At 49.7% G+C, this 25,615-nt stretch overlaps 2 protein-coding genes across 2 annotated transcripts; one reads left to right on the forward strand and one right to left on the reverse strand.

The window, feature by feature from the left end:
• Positions 1–1,321: 1,321 nt before the first annotated feature.
• GTPBP2 (GTP binding protein 2) lies at positions 1,322–14,461 on the reverse strand. Its single transcript, XM_075925017.2, has 12 exons — positions 14,241–14,461; positions 8,822–8,848; positions 7,896–8,080; positions 7,364–7,472; positions 6,579–6,776; positions 5,920–6,094; positions 5,038–5,257; positions 4,166–4,301; positions 3,640–3,698; positions 2,669–2,840; positions 2,174–2,338; positions 1,322–1,718 (listed from the first exon to the last, which is right to left on the reverse strand). Exons 1-12 carry the CDS (start codon positions 14,406–14,408, stop codon positions 1,521–1,523), a joined length of 1,812 nt encoding a protein of 603 aa, XP_075781132.2. The 5' UTR covers positions 14,409–14,461; the 3' UTR covers positions 1,322–1,520.
• A 4,234-nt stretch (positions 14,462–18,695) lies between these two features.
• On the forward strand, positions 18,696–21,921 carry MAD2L1BP (MAD2L1 binding protein). Its single transcript, XM_075925022.2, has 2 exons — positions 18,696–19,266; positions 20,573–21,921. Exons 1-2 carry the CDS (start codon positions 18,871–18,873, stop codon positions 21,107–21,109), a joined length of 933 nt encoding a protein of 310 aa, XP_075781137.1. The 5' UTR covers positions 18,696–18,870; the 3' UTR covers positions 21,110–21,921.
• The last annotated feature ends 3,694 nt before the right edge of the window (positions 21,922–25,615 follow it).

Raw genomic sequence — 25,615 nt, forward strand, 5'->3', positions numbered from 1 at the left:
TTGCATGCACTATGGATGCCGATCACCCTAGCACAAGACACCGCATGGAAGGCAGCATAGACTGAGCATTACTGACATCACCACACCTGGAGCAGAGAGCACAGTCACTTCCCTGTCCAGACAGAACACTACCCTGCTCAGGCAGCAGTGCATGACCAGCTCCATTCGATATCACCAGTGCAATCAGAAGCCTTGTGTGCAGCTATGCAGCCTCTCCTGTCCCCCGTTTCCAGCTGAAGAGCACAGCAGCAGCTGTACAGGCCAGTACTCAACACTTGATACTTGAAGGGGACAGCTGGGGAAACAGAGCAGCAAGTGTTCCATCTCCCCATGCACCTACAGAGCCTCTGGCTGTGCTGGTACCCACCAGCTCCCCATGGCCAATGAAACCTCATAGACAAAACAGGAAGTTTCCCTTAAGTAGAATGTGAGAAAAAAAAAATCACTGCAATAACTTTGTCGGATTGCACCCAACAGGTAATCTTCCTCCCTGGCCAGTATGGCAGCCCCCTCTGCCTCTCCTCAAGAATTAAGGCAGGTCCCCGAGGAGCAAGCTGGGCTGCAGCACAGACTGATTGCCACAGGGAAATCATCACAAAAGTACTGCCACAAACTCGATAAAGGGGACTTCCTGCTCAGTTGAAGCAGACGGCAGGCAAGCCCAGCTGTGGGGCCAGCTCTGTTACCCCAAATGGCCTCCTGCTTGGGGCAGCTCGGCTGCTACAGTGAGCAGAGGGCTAGGAGCACAGACTCTGGCTTCAGGCAGGTTCCTGAAGATGCTGATTGCATTAGCGAGAGTGAGGCAGCCCCACTCACACACAAGACATGACCACTAGGAGGGGCACATACCTCGTCACCATCTGGCAAGGTCTAGTCCAGAGAGGAGGTCCCTGTTTGCACTGGTTTGGGGAGGTGCGTAGGAGCCTCTGATGGGGCACACGTGGGATTAAAATCAAGATTAAAAGGGCTAAAAGTGTCCTGAACTCTTGAAGGGTTCCTGTGAACCCGAGTTTAACCAAGCCCCTGCATTCTGGGTTGCTATGCCTCCTTTGCTGGTCCAAAGGTCTCTGCTCTGGAGGGAAAGCCTGAGGCTGGGAAATGGGCACACACAGTTGGGTCAGGCTCAATACTGCCAGAGATGCAACGAACTGATTCTGGATCAGAGGTGGCAGGATCCCTTCACTGCTGCTCAGCACCTCAGGAGCTTTGCGTCAGCCAATAACTTCCCACCAGTACAGTAAACAAAGCCAGGACTCACCCGCCCAGACCGAGGCTGCCTCTGGTCTATTGTGGAGGGCAGGATAATGAAAGCAGCAGACGATGCAGAGACAACATGCTTAACTTGCCCCAGGAGGGGTACTGAACACAGGGAGCTCTCCTGGGCTCCATCACACAGTGTGAGGAGAAGCCCATGCCAGACCCGGACAGCAGCAGTTCCAGTCATGTGAAGGGCCAAACTTCTCCCATCTTTCTCCTCCTTCATTGCTGGTGTCTGGAGATTCCCACAGACTAAGTGGGAGTCAGAAGGTCAAATGCCCAGGCCCCAGAGTCTCCTCCAGGCTATTCTCTTCAGCACTGATAGCTTGGAGGTCAGTGACGTGCCCAATACCTTTGGTGACTCCTTCACGGAATAGCAGCTTGGCACCAGTCTTTAAGTATTCAGGGTGTTTGATGAACCGGAAACGCACAACAGCCTTCTCCCCTGTCCGCAGCTTGTCCTGAGGGAGAGGAGCGAACAGTCTCACAAACAGGAGCATGCCCACCCAGTCCTCTGCCTCCATATCCAGGAGCCGTGGAAAGTCCAAGGCAGAGAAGATAGGAAGGATGCAAAACAAGATCCCCTCAGTCTCTTCCAGAAGCCACCATTTAAGGTGGCACAGCTTGAGGCCCCCTCACTACAGTCATGAGACTGTGGGAAAGGAACTCTGACTTCCAGCAAAGAGCTCTGGAAACCAGGGGGCTACTCCTGTGCCCTGCTCTAGTGACACCAGAAACCTGTGGGACAAAGGGAGCTTGCTGGGAAGAGAGGAAAGGCAGGACCCAATACAAGTCGAGTGGCATTAGCAGGAAGGAGTGAAGTGAGACTTCCTGTGATTTCTAATGAAGCTAAGGAAATCTAATGAGCCAGAGCAGGCTGGGGTCTGAGAGGCTGCCAGAGTGGTAAGAATCTCACCTTTCCATGGATCTTCTCCACAATGGCCGTCTGCCGCACGTTCCCCACATGCACTGTCACCTGGAATCCCTTCCGGAAAGTTGTGGCATGGAAGAGCAGCACAATCTCAGCTTCAAATACTGAGCAGATGGTGGGGTTCATCTCCGGGCTCACCATCACCATGCCCTGCACAACAACTTCAAGCTCAAAACACAGACCATCAAGAACAGCCCTTTGTTGTTTTTGAGCCCCACAGGCCTTCCCCCCCAGTTGCTTCCATCCCATCATCTGAACCCCATTTAAAGCTCCATGCACCCATCTCAAGCCTTGAGGCCAGCTACCCCACCACTGGCAGTAGGACAGGAGTGGGGTGGAGTTTCTATTGGGGATCCCCTCAAGTAGGCACCTCAGAGTAAGCACACTAGTCCCTTCCTTCCTTGCTCAGGATCCCAGGGGCTGATCAGCCAATGCAGTCAAGGCAAGCAGCAGCTCCCTGCAGATGGGAGCAAGTCTTACCTTGCGCAGCAGGGAGCGGTCAAAGGGCCCAAGGGCCAGTGTGGCAGCTTGTCCTGCGCGGAGCACACGGCACGCGGAGCGGTTCCGCTGGATGCTGCACACCTTCAGCCGGAGGAACTTGCCATCATCCGTGGGGCCAACCACAAGGCTCTCCCCCTCCCTGCAGATCCCACTGCCAGGGGCACGAGAGCAGGACCAAATTTAATCAGAGCCACAGGAGAAGATGCCCAATGAGATTAGCCTGCATAGCTTCTCTGAATCCCACTGGAAAAAGGGTCTACCAGGACTCTCCCTCCCCAGTGTCTGGCCAACGAACTCAGCTGTCTAATGCAACCCTCTGAGATCCCCAGGAGCCTGACCAGCCAGTGTCCACTTGCTCTTCCACTCTGTCTGTTCCAGCAGAAGCAGCAGAGAGGTGATCTGCGTCAGTGCTAGCACTGCCTGGAATCCCCAAGAGACGGGATGCACTAGACTAGCCCTGGATTCCTCACCAACTACAAAAGCTGTCCCACACGTTGGGGAGTATGCACTGTCCTGAGCAGACCCAGGAGTGCTGACCTGCTGTCCCTCCTCCCAAACTACTCAGCTGCTGCTTGATGAAGGGTTTCTGAAAGTCTAATGAAAGACACACCCTTCATGAGGCCAGCCACGCTCTAACCACAGCCCTATCAGAGGGCAAAGCAGCTGCCTCGGGTTGCCACCAACACATTAGAGCTCTGCTCTGGAGACAGCCCAGCCTCTTGGTGGAGATTCCCCCTACCCTGCTCCCCACCCCACCTAGGAGAAGGGTAAATTCAGCCTTCACATTCCCCACTCCCATTCACATGCAGTTTTTTTCCCCAATATTGCCCTGCCCATACAAGAGAACTCAATTCTCTGCGAGATCTGGCAGTGCTCAGCCCACGTTCTCTCCCCACAAACCCTGATCCCTCTGAGCTCATCCAAGTCACTGCGCTCACAGCAGCATTCACCTGGACAGAGTTCCTCCAACAACAGTTCCCACTTCAGGCACGGTATAGATTTCATCCACCTGCAGCAGGGCAACAGGAGCAAGCTCTTTAGATTCATTGTGCACCTGGGAGACTAGCGCCTCAGAGCTGGAACGAGCCACCAGCCACCCACCAAAGGCTAAAGACGAGCCTTCTCTGCCCTGGGCCATAACAGACCTGTTTCCTGCTCCCACTGTTGGCAGTTCTGAAGGGTCCCAGAGCAAAGCCGACACCATACAGGTCAGCGATGTGTCCAGCACTTCTCTTGGGTTGAACTAAGCTGGACACTCAGCTACCTGGCAGGCCCTTTCAGAAGCAGCACACGGATATGGGGCTGGTTCCTCTCTGTATTCCAGCTCCCCAACCTCCTCATTACTCCCGTGGTTCAGCACATTACTCCCCTCACCAGACACAGGGACCCTCGTGCAGCTTTCCCTCAGGTAGGTGCTCAGATAATGCCATGGTAATGGGTTCAGTGAAAGAACCTCAGTCCAATGTTCGCACGTACCTGGAACTCTGTAAGCTGCTGCATGAGCTCCTCCTGCTCTTTGCTGTTGGTCAGAGGAGGAAGGATGTTGAGGAAAACTTTTAAGAGATCCAAGTTCTCCCCTGAAACACTGGATAGAGTGAAGATCGGGGTGATGCTGCCAAACACACACAGAAAGGAATGAGCAGGGGGCCACAATACAGCTGCAAAACCCATCCTGGGGAAAGTACTGCAAGGAATTGGCTCCCAAAGGGACAATACATGAGCTAGATGGGACCTAGCAGAGACACACTATAAGTGCCTTTCCAGAGCTTGGCCCAGGCCATCTGTACCCAACCAATCCAGGCCTCCTCCCTGGAGCTGTGTCTTCAAGGTAAGCCAGGAACACATTCACCCTCGAATCAGTCACTGGCACTTGTTCCTGGTGCCCAGAAAAGGCCTGGGAGAGGAGGCCACGCAAGAAAGGAGTGGGAGTGAAACCTGGGGAGAAGACAGCTAATGCCTCCTAAAGATATGGTCTCCCCCCATGTGAATGGAGCTAGTAAAATCCCAACAGACTACGGGTATGTCTACACTGCACAGCTATTTCGGGATACTGGAGGCATCCTGAAATAGCTACCCCGCATCTACGCAAGCCGCCCGTTATTTTGAAATATTTTTTGAAATACTGGGATGCCAACATAGCATGTCCGTTAACCCTCATTCCATGAGGGTTAAGGGATGTCTTGAAATAGCACATTATTTTGAAATTTGGCACCATGTAGATAGCCAAATTTCAAAACAGATTCAAAATAAGATACCAAATTGAGTCTCTTATTTTGATTCTAGGGTGCAGTGTGGACACACCCAAAGCTCAGCTGACTCCCCCTGCAGAAAGGATGAAGGCTTCTTACTTGGGAGACTGTGCAAACTGCTGTGCTGCCGTGACAGCGTCATCATCCGAGTTGACTAATAGGGGCAGCTTGTTGCAGCCTGGCTGCTTCAGGATCCGCTCCAGCTGCTTCACTGTCCGTTCCACGGTGGCTTTGGAACACAAGTCCACTTTGCTGATGACGATGAAGAAGGGAACCTTGAGGGCCATGGCCAGACCCAGGTGCTCCCGCGTGGTACCTGCTACAAGAGACAAGAGAGAGCTCAGCTAAAAGGAGCATGGGCACAACAGACAAATGCTCACAAGATGTGACCATCTCCCAGCTCAAGAAGTGCCCAAGGAGGCCATCATACAGATGAGGGTGCTGTGTCACGCTTTTGCTCAGCATGTCAGGCAATGGCAAGGGGCACAGCTTTATAATTATCATTCCAGAAAGACAGATCAGGGCTTTTCAGGGCCAAGGCACATGCTTCTGCTCCATTAGGACCCAGGAGTATCTCTCCAAGAGCTAAGAGATTAGTCAAAAAAGTGGCTGTCCAAATGGCACGGGGAAAGGTTATAGTTTACTTTGGGATCCAAGATACCCCACTAATATATCAAGGGGATTTCTCCCTGACATGCTCAAAGTGCCCTCAAATGCTACTCAAAACTTTCCTGCCATGGACACCACACTCAGTAAGATAGTCATCTCTTAAGTAATCAAGGTGTACAAGGCAGCCAAACTCCCAGCTCATCTGCTGTGCTCACTGCTGCATTGGAATCACTGGGTGTCAGGAGGGAAGTGGAGTCAGGATCATTTTTTCTGACTATTACCACCCACTAGCTAGCATCTACCACTCCATTGCTCCAAAGCATCCTGCCAGACTCTCCATGCGTTCCCCAGGGAAGGTCAGAGCACACTTACCAATGCCAGTGTTGGCACTCACCACCAGCATGGCAAAGTCTGGGCAGTAGCTGGTGAGGCCAAAGATGGTGGTTTTTAGGTACTTGTGGTGGCCAGCAAGGTCAATGAAGGTGATCATCTTGGAGGAGCTCTCACAGATCTCCTCTGCTGTCCGCGAGTCACTGTAGTTCACCACCTAGGAAGAAGAGGTCCCAGAGACAGGGATGGCATATGCAAAAGAGGTGGCAGAGGGCAGAAAAGACAACCTCGACCAGACCAACTCCATCTAAACAGAAACAAGTGCCATAGAGCATCAGACTCTGTGCCTGGAAAGGGATTATGCCTTATAGAGCCTGTAGACTGCTCTGGCTGTATTCTAATGCCAACCCTGTAGGACACTAATGTGGAGGCAAAAAGCAGGACACCAGAGCAGATGCCTGTTCCAAGTGGACAAGCAGCACCTTTTCCTAAAACCTCCAAGTACAACTTGATCTCTCCTAGGCTCTCTGCTGCTGCAGTGGGGGGCACAGAACTCCTTTCCTGTTTCTGAGGCAGGCCTGCTCTGCCCTCTGCCGCGACAGGTAGCACAGAGCCAGGGGGCAGATGTGTTCCTCCCACTCTTCACAGGGAGCAGGGCCTGTCACTCCCTCCACACTGCGGCAACAGCACTCACGCCATACCTCTCCCTTGCTATTGAAGCCAAGGATCTCAAAGCTGATGCTGGATGTTCTCCCTGACTGGATCTCATGGAGGTGCCGGAAGAGATTGAGACGAGCTCTGCCCCGCCCGTTATCCAACTCTCCCTGAGTCAAGACACCCAGCAGCGTAGACTTGCCCGAATCCACATTCCCCAGCACAGCCACTCGCAGGTCTAGGAACTAAAGAAAACGAGTCAGATCAGAAAAACCATGGGGCAGCCTGCTCCTGGTGCAAGGACAGCACCCCACAGCTGTGGTTGGCACTTGCTCGCCCTGTTCCCTCCAGACTGGGCTGGGAAAGGCAGGGATCGCCATGCAGCTCAACTTTTTATTAGATTCTGCCCTTCCCAGGATGTCACAGACCAGGGTTTATGCCGTCACCATGGCAAGTATGATGTCCTATGCCAGGCCTAGCACGTCGCAATAAAGGTCATCTACACACTTACTGCTACATCGGGCTGGATTAGAACTGGTGCTGTGGAGGCGAAAGGCTGCTTCAGATTTCAGTCCCTGACCCCTGAACTACCCAGTCTCCCTTGTCTGTAGTGGGTTGTAGCTGGTACCTGAATATAAAAGGCTCTTTTCCCTTACTGCCCCCCTATGGTAGCTCTTCAAAGGGTGCCCTGTGAAGCATTCTACTGTGAAGTGACTCCAGGGTAGGGGTTCCCATCTCAAGAAGTTTCCCTTTCAGAGGAATGTGGTCTGAGAATCGCTGGTACCACAGGGCTCCCAGGTCAAGGAGAACGACGCAGCCAAGGGTTCCCTACCTGCTGGTTATCAGGTACTTTCCGGACAAGAACCTCTGTTATCTTTCTGGGAACATCGCTGTCATAATCCACCTCACGCTCTCGCAGGATGGTGATGTCAGCTCCGACCCTGCAAGGGGTGCAAGAGGGAATAGTCTGCCTGAGTGAGTGCAAGATTGGTCACTTATCCGGGGGACCACCTGGCCAGAGCACCACAGAGGAGCTAGGAACAGGATTCAAACTGCAGGGTAGGCTGTAGGCTCTGAGAGCCATAGGGCAGAAGCCTCAGATCTTCAGACAGGAGACTCTCTAGCAGCAAAAACCCCAGAGCCTTGGCATGGCTGGTTTCCATGGCCGGGGGCCTCTCTGAGAGTGAGCTAGAAGAGGTCCTATGCACTTGGTTAGGAAATGAGCTTCCTTGATCGACAGGCCTTTCAGAGGAGGGGTGAAGAGGAAGAAGGAGCTCCCAGGATCTTTTGGGGGGTTGTGGGGAGAATGGGACAAAGCTGGGTTTCTCTGGTCCAGCATGGGTGAGAGATCCTGAGACACGTACTTTTCAGCCATCCGGCGCAATGTCTTGAGGGAGGCACGCATCTCCTCCTCGGAGAGGCCCACCAGTAGCCCATTGTCCTCCACACCAATCTGGTAGACAGCCTCACCCCGGCCTTCCTGCAGCCGCCACTTCATCTGCGTCACCAGGTGCTCAAAGCGATACTGCGAGGGATTCACCAGCTTCAGCTGCTCGAAGGAGGGAGCAGTTACAATTGCTGCCTGGGGGCAGAGAGAATCCCATCTCCCTGGGGCAGTGACTCCCTAACACTCCAATGCCCCCCCCAGCAGACCCAACTCTGGGAAACACGCTCCGAGTGAGCACCTGCAGAGGAGCCAGTGGGATAGGAGAGAGCTGGTTACATGGAGACAAGAACTTCTGCAGCAGAACATTCCTGCATCTTACAGATGGTATCTGAGAACTCGTCAGTAGGAGGGATGCACTAGATTAGGGAGCCAGGGTCATGGAGCTACTGGAGCCCAAACCATTGGTCCTCTGGCTCGAATAACTAAGAATGGCAGGACTGCCTCCAAAATACAACGGGAAAGGGTCCTAAGGAAGGAGTGAGCGGGGTGAGGAGAGGGGCCTTAGAAGGGTGTACACTCTCCTCTACACTGGTAGATGCACATGGGAGATGAAACATACCTGAGGGGCTGGGAGGTCCCCACCAGATACAGTTCCAAGGGATTCTACACTGCATGTTCTCTGGCATCCGGTTTCTCCCACTGGACTCAGAGAACCCAAAGTGAGATGGTTAGTGCCCTAATCAGTTCCCCCTCCCACAGGCAAGGCTTGGACGATTCCTGTTGGGGTATACCCCTGGGCATGGGCCCCATTTACCCTTTTGCTCAATTCAACCCTTAGGGCCCAAGGTTTCAGGGTAACTCTCCAAGAAGAGGAGCCCCCTCTGCAATCCCCTAAGGACTCACCTTGTATTCTATGTTCCCATCTTCTGCCTGATTGAAAGCCACAAGAGACATGGGTTAGCGACCAACACATAACACCCAGGCACTTTTCCCAGGTGACCCTTGCACACTCCACATGGCTTCCGTAACACCATGGAGCCCACACACCATTCTGGATAGGCTGGAACGACACTAGGCATGTTAACCAGCCCTTGCCAATTAACTCTGGCAGCAACCAGCCATGCCAGGCTGAAGCAATCCCCGCCACAGCGGTACATCCAAGAAACAGGCCGCGCGGCGGGGCCTAGGTTAAAATAGTTATGTGCTATCATTTAACAGATTAGCAATTTTAATATCCCTAAACGTCACATGGATAATCAGCTGTGCTGCCAGCTTCGCAAGGAGGAAGCGGCAGGGGAATCAACATATACATTAAGTCATAGACTCCCCAGCGAGAGCTGCAGGCCATATTCCCATGCCGTACTGGAATCTTACTGTTTACCAAGCAGCTGGAACACTCTAGTATGAATGCTTGGAAGCTAAAAGGGGTTATATTGGAGTCAGATAATATTTTTAGTGCTAGCAAAAGAAAGTGCCCAGTTAAATGTCCTAAAGACCTCTTTGTCCACAACAGACAGCGCCCTGTTAGGGGAATGCAAAAGGAAAAGGCTCTTTACTCTGTTAAGCCTAAGCCATCTAGGGCCCTCCAACCCTATGTACATTATACTGCTCTAAAACCTGCATTCAAAACAAGTGAGCCTGAGAATCGCTCCAGCAATGAGCTGGTCTGTTAGAGACTCTCTCACCTTTCTTGACAGTGATTTCACGCACTGCTAAGTGTTCCTCTCCTTGATCTGGCTCCATAAGCATGCAAGGCTGCCTCCCCCTCCCCTGGGGATTCTCCTCATAGCCACGAGGAAGGGAGTGCTATTGATATTACTCACTGGCCTGACAGTTCCAAGAAATAGCACCAGAAACTTCCCTGGCACAAAAGGGTTTCCCTAGGCCAGCTCATTGTAGGCAGAAACAAAAAGACCCATTAGTTTATTAATTCCATTCCATCCAAGGCAGGATCCAGCCTCCAGAGAGAAGACGTGTCCAATACTAAACTGGATCTCCCACTGATCTCTGTCCAAAGGTTACAGAGCCAGGGCCAGGCCTTGCAGGGAGCCAGGAACTCCAGTGGAAAGCACAATAAATCAGACTGACAGCAGGGTGAAAACTGACCTGCTTGGATTTCACCTCTTCTTGCCAGCTGGTTTCTCTAGATATACACAGCTCCCTCTGCTAGCACATGGCTCTGCCCAGCAAGGAAAGGTAAATCCCATCCTTGAATTCTAACTCAGCCCCAACCCACAATAAATGGCTCGTGGTGGCAAAGGGCCATAGTAGCCAGGCTTTGGGATTAGTAGCTCTACTCTTAAAAGTCCTGCTTAGCCAGGGTAACCCCTCCCATCCAGCCTTCAGCTCCGGAGACTGTCAGTATCCATGTTGTCCCCTGACCGCTGAAGAAAGCGTTTGTGCCCATCTCATGGCAATAACTGAGACTCTAGTGCAAACAGTACAAGGACAGTGACAAGTCTAGACTTGCAGGACAGTGGTACAGGCAGGATGTCAAGAGGACAGGAAGAAACTGACACCGAAGCCTTAAAGCAGTGGTTCTCAAAGTGTGGGTTGCAACCCCCTTTGAGTGGTATCACCAGGGCTGACAGACTTTCTGGGGATTAGGTTATAGGCCCCCTGCCTGGGGCTGAAGCCTTTGAGCAGTGGGGCTCAGGCTTTGGCCCCCTCACACACAGCAGTGGGGTTTTGGCAGGCTCAAGCTTCAGTTCCTCCTTCTGGGGTCATGAAATAATGTTTGTTGTCAGAAGGGAGTCATGGTGCAATGAATCTTGAGAACCTCTGCTTTAGAGGACTCTCTCTCCTGCAGCTGAAAGGTACAAGGCCCAAGTCACCACAGGGAACAATCCTGAGGATGGACTATTTAGGACTCAATTGGGATTAGCCTGTTCTAGCTTCTCAAGTCCTCATCCCCAAAAGCAAGGCATCCTGCCTTGGACAGAAATATCTGTCCCGAACTCTCAAATGGGAGTTAACACTCTGATGTTTTTGAGGATGCTGTAAACATCCTGTAATGAAACACAGGGCTAGACTATAAATGGTCATAGCAATCTACGCGCTCTTCAAGCCATCGTATCCATCAGCCCTATGCCCGTGGGAATTGTCTGAGCTCCAGCAATTAACGTGGCCACTTATCAAGCTTATTTTCACAACACAGCAGGCAAACCCTACCACGCATGGCACCACTGCTTAGGAACTGCCCTTCACTTTACCCAGGATTTGGTATGGACTCTCTTCAGCAGGGCTGGGCAAGATGCGGACCAGGGGCCAAATCCAGCCAGCCTAACACTTTGATCTGGCCTGTGTACTGCATCTGGGCACTTCCTATTTATATCCTGTTGCCTGTGCCACTGAATTTCCAGGTGGTGACTCAGGCAGCAGGATCTTATTTAAATGGCTCAGGAAGGAGTCAGAACTATGAGCCCTTTAAATAGTGGCAGGAACCCCAGGCGGCTGCCAGGCAATACGGTAGTGGTGAGGTCGGGAGCTACAAGCCCTTTTCTGTGTTTTTAGTTGAAAGTCTCCAGTCCCAGACAACTCTGGGAGTGGCTAGTCCCCAGCCCTGCCCCTTCCAGCCAGGACCCTTCTGGGGAGGAGCTGGCCCGTGGTCATGTACCAAAATTCATTAAGTGGCCCCACTGTGAAAATTATTGCCCACCCCTGCTCTACAGACCAGAACTCCAAACTCAGCAAATATCTCCCAGATCAAATTAACAGTTCATGAAAGACGGGGGTGTCACTGGGCCTGCTGAGAATGTGTTTTCAGAGAATATGTCCAATCAGATCTCAGAAATGGAAGGGAATGGAGCATCTTGTGCTGGGTGCTGAGCTGTATGTCAGAACTTATTCCCAAGACTGTAGCTATAAGACAGCAAGGAGCACCCAAATGCCATGCCAGGCAGTCAGACTGTGTACCAACAATGCCATCTCACTCAACACCAATGGAGCTGAGTACCTCCACAGCACAAGTGGAGCACTACCACATAAGAGCTCTAAGGAGGGATTATCCAGGTGTCTCTCCCCCACAGAGGAGAAGCTACATTTATCTTTCATTTATCAGAGAGAAAGGTAGAGAAGGAAAAATGTACTAACAACATACTAAGGATGTGGCCAGGGTGGGGGAAAGGTTTTAATATGGCCTCATTAACCAACAGCTACACTAATACCCTATGCCTTAACAACAAGTACACACCAACACAATCTTCTCAGTTGACCCAACACAGGATCCACCCTCTAGAACTGTTTCTAGCCTAGTTAATCATCATGAAAACCTATTATATTTTTCCACACCTACAAGAATGAGGGCTAGGAAAGAAACAGCAAGAGACTAGGGTTACAAAGAGGGGCAGAACAAGCTTCTTTTATGGGATGAAAAGCTCTTCCCCCTAGCTTTTCCAAGTCTCAGCTCTTTCTGCATCATATTATTTTGTTGTTACTGTCTTACATCACTGAGGCTTGAAAATTTCACTTGCCTGTGGCTGTTGGAAGCTTTCCATGGCAGGAAATGAAGCATTCAACTTACAGAGAATCTAACCTGTCAATTAAAAAGCTTCCCTAGCCTTACAATTGCAAAGGCCTTTCCAAATGTGAACTGGTTTTAACAAAGGCAGGCAGCCAGCTTCAGTGATTATCATAGCTCAGAGCTCAAAAAAAGTGAGAAACTAATACAGCCTTTTTCTGTTCCCCCTACTTCTACTAGAAACCCTGAAATAAACAAGGACCTAGAACTCTCTTGCTGCTTGGCAAATTATAGCATGAGCCAAGGCAGGAACTGGAATTCTACGTCAACGTGAGGTGGAGAAGGTTGAAAGCCTCAAGTACAGGCATCTACTAGCCAGAGGCTGATATATCATCAGGCCAGTGGCACTGGAGTGAGATAAGGCCTTTCTGTGACTCCAGGATACAGTGCACAAGACAGCTGCACACAGAGATCAAGAACCCACAACTCTCTATGCAGAGATGGTGACACTCTAGCCCTGTGGCCCCACATTGGTCCTACTGATCCACCCCACACCAATTCACAGCTACAAGGACCCTTTAGACCAGTGGTCACCAACCAGTAGATCGGGGGGAATCTACTAGTAGATCGGGGGGAATCTACTAGTAGATCGGGGGGAATCTACTAGTAGATCTTGGAGCCTCTGACAGATGATCCTGACTGGTTTGGCCAAGAGGCTATTATCAAGTGCCAGCACTTCAGTTGCTCCTCCCCACTGCTGCGCCTCTCCTGCTCTTTGCCTTGGAACTCTCTCCCCCACTGGGCAGCTTCCTGCTTTCTGTGCAGGGAAGGGGAGAAAGTGCAGGGAACTCATGTCAAGGTGCCCCCTCCCACTCTGTATCCTTTCTCCACAGAGCAGAAAGGGGGCACAACAGGACTTGGGATGGAATTTGCTGGCTGCTTTAGGGAGTGGTGCAGGGTCAGGGCAGAGGTGAGCCTGTCTTAGCCCCACTGCACCGCCAACCAGGAACCACCAGCAGTGCCCAGCTGGAGCTCACATCCCAAACTCCTACCCCAGTTATGAATACCCTGCTGCGCCCCAAGCTCCTATCCTAGCCCTGAGCATCCCTGCATCCAAACACCCTCCCAGAGCCTGCACCTAAAACCCCGCTACACCTCAACTGCCTGCCCCAAGGGTAGCTGAGAGCCCTGCTCACAATCCAAATCCCTTAATCCAAGATCAGAGCCTGCACCCCAACCCTCTGCCCCAGCCTGATGAAAGTGAGTGAGGAAGGGCAAAAGAGGGAAGATAGAGTGAGCAGGGGCAGGGTCTCAGAGAAGGGGCGGGAAGGAGGTGGGGCAAGGGTATTTACATTTGAGGTAGATCTTGAATTGCACTTAAATGCAAAAAGTGATCTCTTGCTCAAAAAGGTTGGAGACCCCTGCGTTAGACCCAACAACATCCCTGAGCACTGGAAACCCCTTTAAGTAATCAAAGCTCTTGTGAGACAGGTTACCTTTCCCCTGCTCCCCGCCGTTCCCCCACCAGCCTCCCACCTCCTCCCTGCCATGCCCCTCACCAGCCTCCCCACCGTGCCCCCCATCACCGACCCAGCCCCCCACCTCCTCCCCACCGTGCCCCCCATCACCGACCCAGCCCCCCACCTCCTCCCCACCGTGCCCCCCATCACCGACCCAGCCCCCCACCTCCTCCCCACCGTGCCCCCCCCCCCCACCTCCTCCCCACCGTGCCCCCCATCACCGACCCAGCCCCCCACCGTGCCCCCAGCAAACCTCCATCCCCTCCCAGTCCTTGCCATGCTCCCAGCCCCTGTCGTGCCCCTCCTCCGCCACGCCCCCCGCCGTGCCCCCCGGCGCGCTCACCTCCGGCGGCAGGTAGGGCGGGTTGTTGGCCTTGCCGCCCCGGTTCCGCCCGCTCTTCTTCCCCTTGGAGCCCCCGCCGGCCCCCGCCCCCCCGCGGCCGCGCAGCGTCCCCCCGCCCCCCACGGGCCGGCAGCAGCCCCCGAACAGCTCCGACACCCGCGAGTCCATCCCGGCCCCGCGCGCCCCCGCCTCCCTTCCCGGCTGCCGCCGCCCCCGGCCCCGCTCCCGGCTCCAGCCCTTCCAGCTCCCTCCGGCCTCTGGCGTCAGAAACAGCCGCGGGGCTTCACGGGAAACCGAGTCCGGACAGCTGCCCCCAGGACTACAACCCCCAGCAAGCACCACGCTGCACAGCACACGCAGCTCGGAAAACTGCACTTCCCATGATGCACCGCGCCAGTCACACTGACTCGCAAAGGCCCACGGGCGCAGCAGTCTCTACACGCAGAATTACCGCACTTAGAAAGGACTACAGCTCCCAGCATGCACTAAAGAAAAAAGCGTCCTTTCCTTTCGGAGCTGCTGAGCAGGGACTCCCGGGAGTTGTGGTTTTCCAGTTTATTGAGGTTGTTGGTTCCCTGCTAGCTTACCATTTTGCGATGCTTTCAGGACAGGCCCATTTCTTGTGTATGCTTTTTCACCAGCCTGTCTTCATGAGTGGAACTGGGGCCCCTGGAGAGAGACAGAATAGCATCACTTGTGTAGGGTTGCCAGGTGTCCGGTTTTCTACTGGACAGTCTGGTATTTGCACCGTCTGTCCAGTAGAAAAATTCAGACTTTCAGGTATTTTCTGAATTTCCAACTGGGCGCTGGACGGAAGCCTGGTTGGGGGCGGGGGAGTGACTGGGAGGCGGGGCTGCGATTGGCGCTGGGAACCCTTTGTTCGTGTGCAAAAGCCAGGTGGCGGGAGTGGCTCCCAGCCCTTGCCTGGCTTTTGCTCGCAACTAAAGGGAGTGCCTGCTGGGGGCATGGCCCGAAGGACTCTGGCTGTAGCCAGTGGCTGCACCCCTCCCCCCCGCCAAGTCTGCTTCCCACCCCCCTTCCTCCGGGCCCCCCTCTCCGCCCGGCCAGCCCCACGACCCCTGGCTTCCCCCCACCAGCTCTGCTTCCCACCCCGCCCACCTCCCGGCCAGCCTCACCCCCGTCCCAGCAGGTTCTCTCCCCCTCCCCTGCCCGCCCACGATCAAGTGTGTCCGTTTTTTTGGTGGGGTCTACCTGGCAACCCTACACCTGTACCATTCTCTTCCCAGACTACTTAAAGTGCTTCCAAGGGAACATTTGATGGTGGGGCCTGTTGCCTCCCCGGGCTGTTTCTCTGTACTATAGCGGTGACTGACATCATTCTATGTCAACCAAAACCCAGGAAGCTGCTGATGCAGTTTCATGGTTGGGTGTAGTTTGGGCAACAACATTGAAACCCAATTTCTAAAATCTATAGATTTACATGCTGTACACAGTGCTTGTGTGTATGGTGCTATATATGTGCATAAAACCCCTCCCATCCTCTGGATATCCTGGTCCTATGTACCATAAGAGAGAAATACAGGTGCTACCACCATATAATACATTCAAACCAATATATATCAAGAGGTTGCTCTTTTTCAGACACACATAACAGAAGTTTAATGGAAAATAATAAAGAGCAATGTTATTTGATAAAGCACTTCAAAACAGTACATTGTATAGTTTCAGCAAGTTACCACATAATAAATACATTTCTATAAGGACAATATGCTAAAATATATTTATATCAAACATACTGTCACATGTTAACAATAAAGCAAGAATTTTGGACTGAAAAAACTCCTGAGTACTATTTCCAGTTTCCCCACTAATTGTATAGTTTTGACCAAGTCACTTTGTCTCTATTGAGGATGTCTTATTGACATTTGTAAAGCACTTTGAAACTCTTTGATGAAAAGTGCTATAGAAGACTTAGACTTAGTCCTGTGGCACTTTATATATATACATATATATATATACACACACACACACTATCATGAGCCTTTGTGGGCAAAACCCACTTCTTCATATGAGATAATCTTGAGTGAAGAAGTGGGTTTTCCTCATGAAAGCTCATGTGATGCACACTGTCTCTCTCTCTATATATTTATATATATCTATATCTATATTTGTTAGTCTCTAAGGGGCCACATTGTTTTTAAAGTTACAGACCACATGGCTACTCCTCTGAAACTAATAGAAGACTTAGGATAAACTTAAAAAACAACAAATAGTCTGGTAGCACTTTAAAGACTAACAGGCAATCTAAATATACTACATTGACACACTAACCATATTACACACAAGACTATGCAAAGCCACAGAACTACAGATCCCATCATGCATTTGAAATATACAAATTGGACTCCTCCTCCCCCCCATGTTGATTTTTAAAATTGCAGCCAATGATAAATCAGGGATGCTTTGTTTTCAAAAACTAGCTGTAGCCACACACTCTTAGTGCTTCAGGGCGCCTCCTCCTTCAGGGCTGACCTCCAAAGGAAACAAATTGCATCATGTACTACAAATAGCTAAGAACAGAAAACCAGGTCAGAGCAGTTCATTCAGCTAGAATAGCAGTGTATACTACTGCCTCTGCACAATTGTGGTATGATATCTGTTGTGGATGATACTGACACAAAATGTGGTATTTAATCACTGTGATGATAATATTTTAGCCATGACTAATATATTACCAGTACGATGATTACTATAACTAATTATAAAAATGGAATTTATATAAAAGGCAATGAAAGGAAGATGAAAAAGCTCTCTGAACTAGAACTCAAGAATCCTGACTATTTAGTGTGTGTCTACTGTGGGTTTTGCTCAACAAACCTCATGATACTGTATATATTTTAGTTAATCTCTACGGTGCCACAGAACTACTCGTCATTTTTGAAGTTACAGACTAATACGGCAGTCCTTCTGAATCTATATATATAGGTGAACCTGAAACACCCTGGGTGCGTCTAGACTGGCAAGATTTTGCGCAAAAGCATTTGATTTTGCGCAAAAGCATTTGCTTTTGCACAAAATCTTGCCGCCTGTCAACACTGGCCGCAAGTATTTGCGCAAGAACCACTGATTTTGTACAGATCGGCTGTGTCTACATTGGCACCCTTTTCCGGAAAAGGGATGCTAATGAGACCAGTTGGAATTACAAATGCCGCGGGGGATTTAAATATCCCCCGCGGCATTTGCATGAACATGGCTGCCGCTTTTATCTGGCTCGGGGTTTTGCCAGAGAAAAGTGCCAGTCTAGATGGGATCTTGCGGAAAATAAACCTACTTGCAAGTAGGAATAAGGGATCTTCCGGAAAAGGGTTTATTTTCTGCAAGATCCCATCTACACTGGCGCTTTTCTCCGGCAAAACCTCGAGCCGGAAAAAAGTGGCAGCCATGTTCATGCAAATGCCGCGGGGGATATTTAAATCCCCCGCGGCATTTGTAATTCTGACTGGTCTCATTAGCATCCCTTTTCCGGAAAAGGGTGCCAATGTAGACATAGCCTACAGGTATTCTTGCACAAGAGGGCTAGTGTAGACAGGCAAGTTAATTTCTTGCGCAAGAGAGCGTCTACACTGGCACGGATACTTTTGCGCAAAAGACATCTTTTTTGCGCAAAAGCATCCGTGCCAGTGTAGACACTCTCTTGCGCAAATACTTTAACGGAAAAACTTTTCCGTTAAAAGTATTTGTGCAAAATCATGCCAGTCTAGATGCAGCCCCTGGGGAAAAGCAAGGGAGGGAATTAAATGGGTTCCTTATAAATTGGATCCCCCCCTTGCATTTTTGTATACCATAGTATCAAGGCAGATAGATTTATTCTGACACCTTTTAACTTGGCTAGGAGAACAAACCAATCTTGGCTACCATCATGCCACAAACTAAAGGCCAGGTAGAGGTCTTTCTAGTGATCTCTCACTGAAAACAGGAAGAGATGTCAGCTACAGGGTCTTTTTTATTTTTGTTCTGTGTTGAGATCCGCTTCAGTGGAACAGGGTCTTGTCAATGGACCCTTGGGTGTGGACCAAAGACAATGACTTATTTTTCTCATACTATTGATGAAACTAACTTGTGAGAAGAAGGGGATTAATCTTCCATAACACACCATTTCCCTGTTTTTAATGTGCATTTCCAGCTGGTTTGCTATAGGCAGCATTGTCTAGTGATTAGCACAGAGGAGAGATTGAAATGCAGGGCTCCTGGAATTTACTTCCCACTCTACAACAACATCACTGTGGCTACGTCTACACGATCAGTTTGCTTGGCAAAAAATATGCTAATGAGAGGCTCATTTGCATGAGTTACAATCTCATTTGCATATTTTCTGCCAATTCCTTTTTGCGCAAAAACAAACAGTGTGGACGTTACGTTTTCTTTTTGCGCAAGATTCTTACGCCCGAAAAAAGGAGGTTTACCGATCCTGCGAAAAAAGCGGTTTTTGTGCAAAAATAAAATGTCCCCACAAGGCGGGCGGAGGGAACACTCATGTGCCCTAAGAAAAGATGGCGCCGGCGGGGTCACGGCCACCGGAAGGAGCAGGGACGTGAATGTCCCGTGATGCCCCGGGGCGGCGGCCATTCAACTTGGGGCCGGGAGTGGGCAGCTGAGCGTGAGGCCGAAGATGGCGGGGATGGGCCGCCAGGAGCGCGCAGGTGAGGGGCGGGCCCGGGCTCCTCTCCCCTCCCCACCCGCGCCGAGCGACCTCTCCCCTCTCCACGCAGCTGACCTGCTCCAGACCGAGCCCCTGGAGGCCCCGACGCTGACTCCGGACCCCGCCGCGGGATGGGGCGGCAGCGGGGCGGCAGCGGCGCCGCTTCTCCCCACGCAGGGCCCGGCCGGCCGCGCCCCGGGCTGCCGCTCGGTCTCGGTGGTGTTCCCCGGCCCCGTGACCCGGCAGGGCTGCTGCCACTTCGCCTGCGAGCTCCTCAAGCACGTGCTGCACCAGCGGCACCAGCTGCCCCTGCCCTACGAGCAGCTGGCCTACTTCTACCGGCGGGCGCTGCCCCGCCCGCCGCAGGTAAGCCTGGGCCGCCGGCCGAGCGAGAGCCAGCCCTGGATCCTGGCAGCCGGGTGCGTTCCGCGCTTGCCCGGTGAGACGCTGTTTTCCTGGGCTGGCTGCTGGCCGCTACCTCCCCTCCAGCAAATCTGCTTCATTCCTCTGCCTGCGCAACAGGTCAATCTCTGCGGGTGCTTTTGCCTTCCGGGAATCTCTGCCTCCAGCCCCAGCGCTGTAGTGACTTTGCCTTGGGCTGAGGAGGGCAGGAGACCGTTCCCTGCATGTTCTGCAAAAGTCAGCCTACTGTGCCAGGCCAGATAGGCCTTCCCAGCCGCACCCTCCCGAGGTAGGATGATCTGATACACTGGTTCAAGAGACAGCAGTTACAGATCAAAGTAGTAAGGTTTCTGGTTGGTTCAGGCCCAGCAGTGACTGGCTGCAGGGTCTTGGCTGGACTGGCTATCTTTAGGAACCAGTGGGAGATGGGACATGAAAGTGTCTAAGCTCTCAAGTTTGCACAACTAGGATAGACCTTCAGACGTCTCAGAAACGGAGAAGGGGAAGTCCATCATGTAACTGAAATAGGTTATTGGTAATAGAAACTTCCATGTGTTATGGAGATGATTATTAAACTCATCAGGATAGCAACACAGGGTTATATGGACAGTGTTTCAGAGCTATTTAGTCTGTTGGGCAATAAAACTTTGAAAAAAGATCAGGCGGCTCATAATCTTTCTCACTGAATAAAGTGGCACTGGCTCCCAAGGCAAGTCAGCCTTTTCCAAGAATTGGATAGCTAATCTACTGGATAGCTGTTGTCTTGATTTGTAGCCTCTATCAACATACCTTCTGTATTTCCAGTTGCATGCACTGTTTTTCTCAATGCAGTCAGTGTTTATATTTAATGTGACACAATATCCTAAAGAGAATACACTTCTCTCTGGCTGGTCAAGTAGTTTTATCTACAGATCTTAGAGCACAGCAGAACATCGGCCTCCTAAGAAAATCCAGAGAGGCTGAATGTTGACTAAAATGCTCATTGAGCTATGCCAAGCTGTGAGAGGTTTCTAGCTTCATTATATCCATCTTGATATCTTTTATTTCTACTGACCTTAAATTCAGGAAACACTAGTAATGAACTCATTCAATGTTGGGTCCCACCAAGACACCAAGATTCCTTTTTTCAGGTTTTTAAGAAAAAAAAACCCTTAGTTTTTCTTAAAATATCTGTTCTTTCTTCTGTTGGGTCTGGTGGTTCAAGATGCTAAATGCAGTCAAATGCACCACCACTTGCCTAATATTTCAGAATATACTTTTTCCTTGGCAGGATGGTGATGCAATTAAGAAGAAGCCACAGCCTACAGACCGAGGGAGCAGCAGGAAATGTCAGCAAGTGCTAATGGAGCTGGAGGGAGTGTTCCGGCATTTGGAAGCCATATTCAATCTGACCTTGGTTCCCCGGATCCTTATTCTGCTTGGAGGAAATGCCATGAGCCCTAAGGAGCTCTATGAGATCAATTTGGAGGGCATCTCTGTGGGCAATGCTGAGGAGAGCCTGCAAACACCGACCTGTGTTCGTAAGCTTTTCCATTCACTCTTCCTTGCAGATGTCTTCAGTGAGTTACAGGTTGTTCCTGCTATGGGCACTATTGTCATGGTACAGGGGCACCGTGACTGTGGCATTGACTGGTTCCGACCAAAGCTCAACTACAAAGTGCCAACACGAGGGAGGAAGCTGACTGTCAACTTGTCCTGTGGTGGAAACAGCAGTACAAATCCATCTAATCAGCAGGGAATGACTTCTGCCTGGGACAGCTACATATGGTTCCAAGCACCAGTGACACTTAAGGGCTTCCATGAATGACTCATGCTCTCTAGCATTTTAATAGGGCATTTTATAATCTGGTGCTACTTTAGTTAATACGTAAGAATGTTTTTATGATCTGTAACTATACATTCTCTCCTCAGAATCCTATATCCAGGGAATGTGCTACCTACATGCAGCTGGGGTGTATTTCACTGTCCATAAAACAAAGCTTTAAATGGCCCCATGCAAGGGATAAGCACTAATGCAGTTTTGTTCACAGATGTCAATTTCTTGGTGAAACTGAGTCAGGAACCCTAGAGAGTTGGTGGGAGTAATTCAGTTTGTGCAGCATGCCCACTCACCCCCAAGAATATCAAGGTATTCATACAGCTGTTCTCTAGCTGCTGCAAGAGCAATGTGCAATGTTAATGGATTGATTGGGACTTGAATAATCTAAATTTATGCTTAATATGGGTGTGGCAAAGATTATATAGCAGGTTTTACTAAGCAACTTGGGCTCTCATCTCCTTTACAGTCTGGCAATATCATAAAGATTAGAGAGAGAGAGCTGAGAAGTTGCTTAGCTATAAGAAAATCCACTTAGCATCCCTTATACAAAGGATGCTCTAAAGAAGACCTCTAAACAAGAGTCTTTTGCTCAGGACTGTTTTCTATGCTTGTGAGAATCTGTCTGAGCAATGCCACTTGCACTTATGGGGGGAAGGCTCTGAATATCTTGTATTGTTTCACTGATAGTTGGAAAAAATCAAATGATGTGTTTCATTTCTTCTAGGGCTGCTTCCCTATCAAATTGCATATGATCTGATGCCTAGTTTAAACTAGATATATAAAGATCTTCATGCTTCACAGCCCTGCCTGTTCCTCTCTTCCTTCTCCCCAAAATTCAGTAGAAGTCCATGGGTTGTAAAGGTCCAGAAGTTTTTCACTTTATTTATGCTACTCTTCTTTCCCTAGACACAATTTGTCAAAGATGTACATTCTAGAACTAGCATATCTATTCATAACCTTCCTGCTCTGGTTTAAGGAGATAAATTCCATTCCTTAACCCATAGATTCCGTAAGGCAACAGCACAAATTTGAATCTCATGTCCCTACTTCCAGAGTCTCAGTAATTAAAGAGCCCTAGATTTGGTAATTTCTTGTATGTGACTTCTGAGCAAGGAATAGAAGGAGGAGTCAGAGAAGACTGGTGAGATTCAAGAAGATGGGAAAAGGGTAAACAATAGTGGCCATCTATAAAAAGGGAAATAAGGACAACCCAGGTGACTACAGTCTAGTAAGCTTAACTTGAGTCCCAGAAAGATAATGGCACAAATAATTAAGCAGTTTGGTTTGCAGACACCTGCAAGATAAATTGGTAAATAATGGCATGGATTTGTCAAGAACAAATAGTGTCAAAATAACCTAATAGTTGTCTTTGACAGAGCAAAAAGCCTTCTGGATGGGGGAAAAGAGGTAGATGCAAGACATCTTTATTTTAGTAATGCTTTTGATATGGTTTTCCATGACTTCCTAAACAAGGGATATTACAACTTAGAGCTGTTACAAGATGGGTACACAACTGGTTGGAAAATTGCTTAAGATACATTTCCAGCATGACTTTGAACCACTGATAACTACTGTGGGAACAGAGTCCTGTAGGGATCAGTTCTGGGTCTGGTACACTTCAGTGATTTAGATAATGGTGTCAAACATCTATTACGTTTGCAAATGATATCAAGCTGGGAGGTCCTGTAAGTGTTCTGGAAGATAGGATTTAAACTTAGACTGATGTGGAGAAATGGTTTGCAGTAAATGGGATGAAATTCAATAAGGACAAATGCAAAGTACTTTGTTTAAGAAGGGGTAGTGAATTAAACCTGTACAAAAGAGGAAGTGATAGTGCAGGAATGAATACTGTGGAAAAGGAGGTGGGGGTTCTAGTGGACCACAAATTCAATGAGAGTCAACAACATGAAACTTGCAACAACAACAAAAAAAAAAGGCAAATGTTCTGGGATATATTAGCGATGGTGTTGTAAGCAAGACACAAGAAGTAATTCTTCTGTTCTAATCTGTGCTGATTACACCTTAACTGGAATAGTGTATCTAATTCTGTTCTCTACAATTCAGAAAAGATGTGGTCAAATTTGAGGTAGGTCAGAGAAAAGCTACAAAAAATGATTAAAGGTCTAGAAAACAGGATGTATATGGGAAGGCTGAAAAAACTGAGTTTTAATCTGGAGTGAGAGGGGACCTGATACTTTTAAAAGTACATAAAAGGTTGTTACAATGAGCAGGAGTAACAATTGTTCTCTAACCTCTGAGGATAGGACAAGCTGTAATGGACTTAAATTGCAGCAAAGGCAGTTTCAGTTAAACATTAGGAAAAACTTCCTAATTATCTCAATAGTTAAAGCACTGGAATAAATTGCCTAGGGAGGTTGTGGAAGCTCTATCATTGAAAATTTATCAGGTTAGACCAACACCTCTCAGGGATGGCCAAGCTGTGGCTCGTGAGCCGCATGCAGCTCTTCTCTCTCCCTCCCCCCCCCCAGCCCCCTTGAAGTGTAACTTGAGAAGCTGCCCCTGCGCCCCTAGAAATGGTTCCTGGCCCCCAGCTCCCTGTGCTCACCAGGACCGGGGAGCTATCCGGTGCAGTGATTCAGAATGGCATCACCAAGATGGCAGTGGCTGATGGGAGCCTGATGTGGCCAAAAAGCCTTCTCTTAAAGGGGCAGTATCCTTTCCCTCACCCCAACAAAAACTGCTAAAAAAAAATTCTGGTGTGCCTCGTTGCATTTTTTCCACCACTGTTTCAGCTCTTAGTTTAATGGGTTGGCCACCTAGTTTAGATAGTGCTTAGTCCTTTCCTTGAGTACAAGGGACTGGACTTGAAGACTTCTCAAGGTCCCTTCCAATTCTGTGACCTTGTACAGCAGCAAAGCTCTCCTGATTCTTGATTACTTGTGTTGTGACTTAAATGGCTCTCTCTTATCTGGGAGTAACAGAGGGTAGAGAAATGGAAAGCCACTACCTGACTTTTAATACTCTATGAAAGCAAGCCCTATTGGATCCAAAGCACTCAAGCTAGTTCTGAAGTCAGTGGGTGGGTTGATCCTATTGTAATGCAACCAGGTGGGGTCTTGTTACCCAGTTTTGGAGTATGTCCTGGAGCTGTACAAATGCCTCCTAATCTCTGTATAGAGAACTAAGTGAACTCTTGTGGGCAAAGTCATTTAAGGTCAAATATCCTAAAGCAGGTGTCTAAATCCAACACTTTAGGCACTACTGAGATCCTTAATCTCCGCTCAGCAGCTACTTAATTTAAGTCATCTAAATGTCTACTATTAAAGTCTCTAAGTCAGCTAAGTTTCTGTTGCTGGGTATGTGCGCTGCTGCCTCATTCCTGGTGACTGGCACCTCTCCGCTATGGACCCTCAATTAGTACATGTCCTTGGACCATACCAGACTCCACAAAATAGCAGAGGGCTAGAGAGGTGGCTTCCATCATCTGTTTAGCCCACTGGTTAGGTATACCATATCCTATATGACAGGTCCCCAAATTGTGGGGTAGGGAATGAATGTACTGGTGGGCATGGCAGGGCTTGTGCCAACCCACACCAGAAGTGAGTAGGGAATGCCACCAAGCCCTGTTACTCTCCCAGCTTTGCTCTGGTGCTGCCAGACTGAGGTCTAGTTGTGGCTCTGCATTCTAGCCCTCCCTGCAGCTCCATTCCTCGCTGTGGCCTCAAACTGTTCCCTTTGGCCGCCTTTACCTCCCTCCCCCCTTCCCTGGGAGCCACAGCTGGGAATGACTTGAGGATGAGTGGGCATGACCCTGAAAAGTTTGGGGACTGCTGCCATGTGAGAACCCTGGGTTCAGTAACCTCTCTGCCTATTCGTATTAGGTGGGAGACCCAGCTTTAATTCCTTCTCCATGTGCTGAGTGAGTGCTTTAGCTGTTGTAGAGACAATGGTGAGTGCTGTAATGTACAACAAAATGCACTAATCTACAGTGAGGCACAATTACTGTAAATCAGGTTGGAAAGCTGCAATCTTGTGCAGGGCTATTCAGACTTTGAGATTGAATGGTGCACTCTAACATGCTGTGATCTCTGACCTTTGTGGCACACTTTGCCATGTGATACTCTGTAGCCATCCAGAAGGCTCTTTGACACAATGCCTGGAAGAATGAGAACTTGACACCTGTCACTTCTACCTCAACTAGTGAACCTAGATCAAGTCACTCCAGAGATGAAGACAACTTGAGTGGGCTTTTCTGTGGAAGCTGCTGCCCTTGCTCAGAAATAGGTGACTATTGGTCATTAAAAAGCCAAAGTGTAGTGCAATGTTGTCACACATTAAACAGCAACTATCCATTCTCTGCTGTAATGGCCAAAGTCCACATGCAGCAGGAGTCTGCTCTCTAAAATGCTCCTCCAATGAAACAGGACAAAATATCCCTAACTTTCAGTGGAGATGTAATTTTTTAATTAAAAGCTTTAGTAATTGATTTAACCTTCATCTTTTTTTTTTAAAGGAGGCCAGTGACTGCAGCTA

Source organism: Pelodiscus sinensis, chromosome 3 (genome assembly GCF_052426305.1).
Source record: "Pelodiscus sinensis isolate ZL-2025 chromosome 3, ASM5242630v1, whole genome shotgun sequence".
Taxonomy (NCBI): Eukaryota; Metazoa; Chordata; order Testudines; family Trionychidae; genus Pelodiscus; species Pelodiscus sinensis.